The 3,850-nt window shown below is 35.8% G+C and overlaps 1 protein-coding gene across 1 annotated transcript; it reads right to left on the reverse strand.

The window, feature by feature from the left end:
• Positions 1,725-2,150, reverse strand: LOC109239177. The gene has a single exon (XM_019405705.1). It carries the CDS (start codon positions 2,148-2,150, stop codon positions 1,725-1,727), a length of 426 nt encoding a protein of 141 aa, XP_019261250.1.

The raw sequence follows: 3,850 nt of genomic DNA on the forward strand, positions 1-3,850 counted from the left end.
TAAAAGGACACACATGTAGCAAATGATCTATNAATGTTAAACAAAAGTTTTCCCCTCGCATCTCGGTCACTTTTACTTTTTCGTTATTTTGTAATCCCCAAGGATAGACGGGGTGATTTCTCACTACAAAGAAAAAGGCTGAGGATTTTTCCCTTTCAGCACATGTGCTGGACAACCCCAAACCCGAATATGCCGTAAACTTGGCTTGCGCCCAGTCCACAATTCTACTGGAGTTGAAGGTACTGACTTTGAAGGAACCAAATTTAGAATGTAGTTTGCTGTTTCTAAAGCATATCCCCAAAACGAAGAAAGCAAATCGGAATAACTTAACATTGATCTAACCATTCCCATAAGGGTCCTATTTCTTCTTTCTGCCACACCATTTTGTTGTGGTGTTCCTGGGGCAGATAACTGAGATGTAATTCCATTATCTGATAAGTATTTTATGAATTCCGCAGAAAGGTATTCACCACCACGATCAGATCGCAATGTTTTGATATATTTATCATGTCGTTTCTCTGTTTCCGTCTTAAATTCTTTAAATTTCTCAAAGCATTCAGACTTACGTCGCAACAGATAAATATATCCATATTTTGAGTAATCATCTGTGAAAGTCACAAAATACTCAAAACCACCTCTTGCTTGTATATTCATAGGACCACACAAATCAGAGTGAATTAATTCTAGCTTATCACTGGCCCTATTTCCTTTTGAGGGAAAATGTCTCTTGGTCATTTTGCCTTCTAAACAGGATTCGCATGTTGGTAGTGACTCCACTTTCAATGAACTCAAAGGTCCATCAGAGACCAATCTCGAAATCCTATTCAGATTTATATGGCCTAGACGTAAGTGCCATAAATAAGTTTGACTCAATTCAGAAATACGTTTTCTTTTATGTGGTAGATTAATGTTGTTTAGCTCTTTTGGTTGTTGTAGCACATGAGGAGATATATCAAGAATAAAAAGGTCATGTACTCTAGCAGCATTGTAGATGAAACGTTTATTAAACTTAATAACAGCAGAGTTATTAGCAAAATAAACGTTATAACCAGCATCCATTATTTCGTAACCGAAATCAAATTCCTTCTAATAGAAGGTACATAGAGAACATCTTTTAAAACTAAAAATCTATCACTACTAAACGAAACTCTAATATCTCCTAAAGCTAAAGCTGGTGCTGGCTCGCCATTGGCTTGAAAAACGCAAACTTCATTCTCACTTAGCCGCCGCGTTTCCTGAAACCCCTGCAAAGTATTGCAGATGTGATTAGTGCTTCCCGAATCTACGCACCAAAATATGGTAGAAACAGCCGCTAAACAAGTTTCAACGACATTTAAATTTGAATTACCTTGCTTATTCAACTTTGCCAGATAGGCAGGGCATTGCTTCTTGTGATGCCCGGGTTGCTTGCAATGATAGCACTTGCCTTTGGGCTTGTTCACACCAGCCGCACCACCAGGTGCCAGAACCTTTTGAGCCTTCTTCTTTTTCTTATTGCCTTTCGACTTAGAAATCGATGATTTCTCAACATTGAGTACCACAACTGGAGCTTGTTGTTTGATAATAGATTCTGCCGCTTGCAGCTCATTCAACAATTTCGCTAGTGACAAATCCATTTTGTTCATATTATAGTTCTAGCGAAAATGTTGAAAACTGTCAGGCAGAGTCTGCAGGACCATCTCAACTTGAGACTCCTTATCAATCACAACTCCAAGGACCTCCAGTTAATTCAGAAGACTCATCATCTTCAGAACATGGTCCCTGACCGATGATCCTTCAGCCATCTTAGTGTTCAAAAGGGCTTTCATGGCTGTCTGCTTAGCTGCACGATTTTGCTCACCGAACATCTCTTTGAGACTTTCGAGCATATCATAAGCAGACCCCATTGACTGATGCTGATGTTGCAAAACATTTGCCATAGAGGCAAGAATGTAACATCTCGCCAATTCATCAGCCTTAACCCATTTGTCATAGGCCTTAACCTGATCATCAGTAGCATTTTCAGGTTTTTCTGGGCACTCCTCAGTGATTACAAATTTGTAACCTTCAGCAGTTAGGACAATATCAAGGTTCCTTTTCCAGTCAACATAATTTGGTCCTTCTAACTTGTTTTGGTTCAAAATTAAGGTAAGAGGGTTGAATGAAGACATGGTTAATCTGGGAGATATTCACATTAAATAGATCATTAGTTATGTATTAAGAATGATTAAATTCAAAACTACACATTACACATATAACCATGCTCATTAAACAGCTAGATTCGTTAGGAAAACATAACTATTCATGCAAAATATATGAGTGATGTCAGATATTAACCCCATAAATTTAAACAGGACCAACTCAGATGGAGAGTAAACTGTTAATTTAAGATAGGTAAATATCACTTTTATAAACTCTAGTTTCATTCAATCAACATGTAACTCAGTTGGAGAGTTAATACAAGTAATGAAATAACAAGACACAGTAATCATCTATAATGGATTTATCCCATGTGGAAGAAGACCTATGTCAACATGTAAATTCATTATATTACTGTAGAACCCGTTTAATATAGGGTTTAGGGCCTAAAATCCCGTGTTTTGATTTTTTGGTCTCTGAAGTTACACGTCCTGTCGTGGTCCTACCGCAGTTATGCCAGGACGGCGGTTACGCCCGGACCGCGGCCGTTTAATACGTGATTTCAGATAAAACGTGTTTAGACAGAATTAATCAAAATTTTTGTATATTAATCCAAAATTACAGAATTGATTTAATACAAAACAGTCACGTTTTTAACATAGAATAATCATCCCAAACATGTATCAATGAATAACACGTTTTAATATTACTCTATGCATGCTGTATTACATTATCTAGTTAGATGTAAGACGGCGTCTGATACCAATTGTTAGAACATGCACAGCGGAAGCAAGCATATAACCAGGCATCAAATACATGTAAACTAGACAACACAATGATAACGAGATTAGAAGCACTAACCTCTTGAAGTAGTTGCACAAACCTTCCAAGCAGCAAGAATCCAGGGCTGCAGTCTTCTGCTATTTGCCTAGTGAAACCTTGGACAATTTTGCTTTTGGGTGGGCAAGAACAATACAACTCTAGGGTAATTAATTAGGTGAAACCAGTCTACCTTTTATAGATGCGAAATTAATGCCCTAAATAGAGCTTAAAATCGTGTAGGATTCTACAAGTAGAATCCTACTCCAACTCAAAAAGGTAACTTTTCTCCCAAGCTACTTTTTACCCAAGTTTGTCCAGGTTTTTACTAGGTATAGCAGAGACCACAGAAATAATAAGAGGCTACTAATTATAGTATTAGTTCTAAATTAGCATGAATTAATTCTTACTATAATTAATTGCAATTTATTCCACTAAAAAACTGCAATTGAACTTCTCAATATGAATTTCGAAATTCATCAACACTTATTTTAACTCCCCATGTTAAGATTTCAAATACCAGTTAATTAAATTAAATCACTGAAAATTTAATTCAATTAACTAATTAAATCCTTTATAATTTCGCTTAAACCATTTCATGTGACGGATACAAAATCTACCGGCCGGGTTTTCACATGAAAACTGATAAGCTTATATAAAGGGGTATCATCAAACCCAAAACCGAGTCATGGATTCTATCAACTAATTATTATTCACAAATGTTATTCATTATTGTCCAATTTATTAGGCATATACTAACTCTAAATAGAGTCGTACCTTTTGATAAATCAAAACAATAAACAAATTAACATTGATCATAACAATTATATCAAGATTAGGAGTATAAGACTCATTTAATAGAATTAAGAGAAAATAATTTATTAATTATTACTAGTACTAAAAACAAAACTAC

The sequence above is a fragment of the Nicotiana attenuata genome, chromosome 1 (assembly GCF_001879085.1).
Source record: "Nicotiana attenuata strain UT chromosome 1, NIATTr2, whole genome shotgun sequence".
Taxonomy (NCBI): domain Eukaryota; kingdom Viridiplantae; phylum Streptophyta; class Magnoliopsida; order Solanales; family Solanaceae; genus Nicotiana; species Nicotiana attenuata.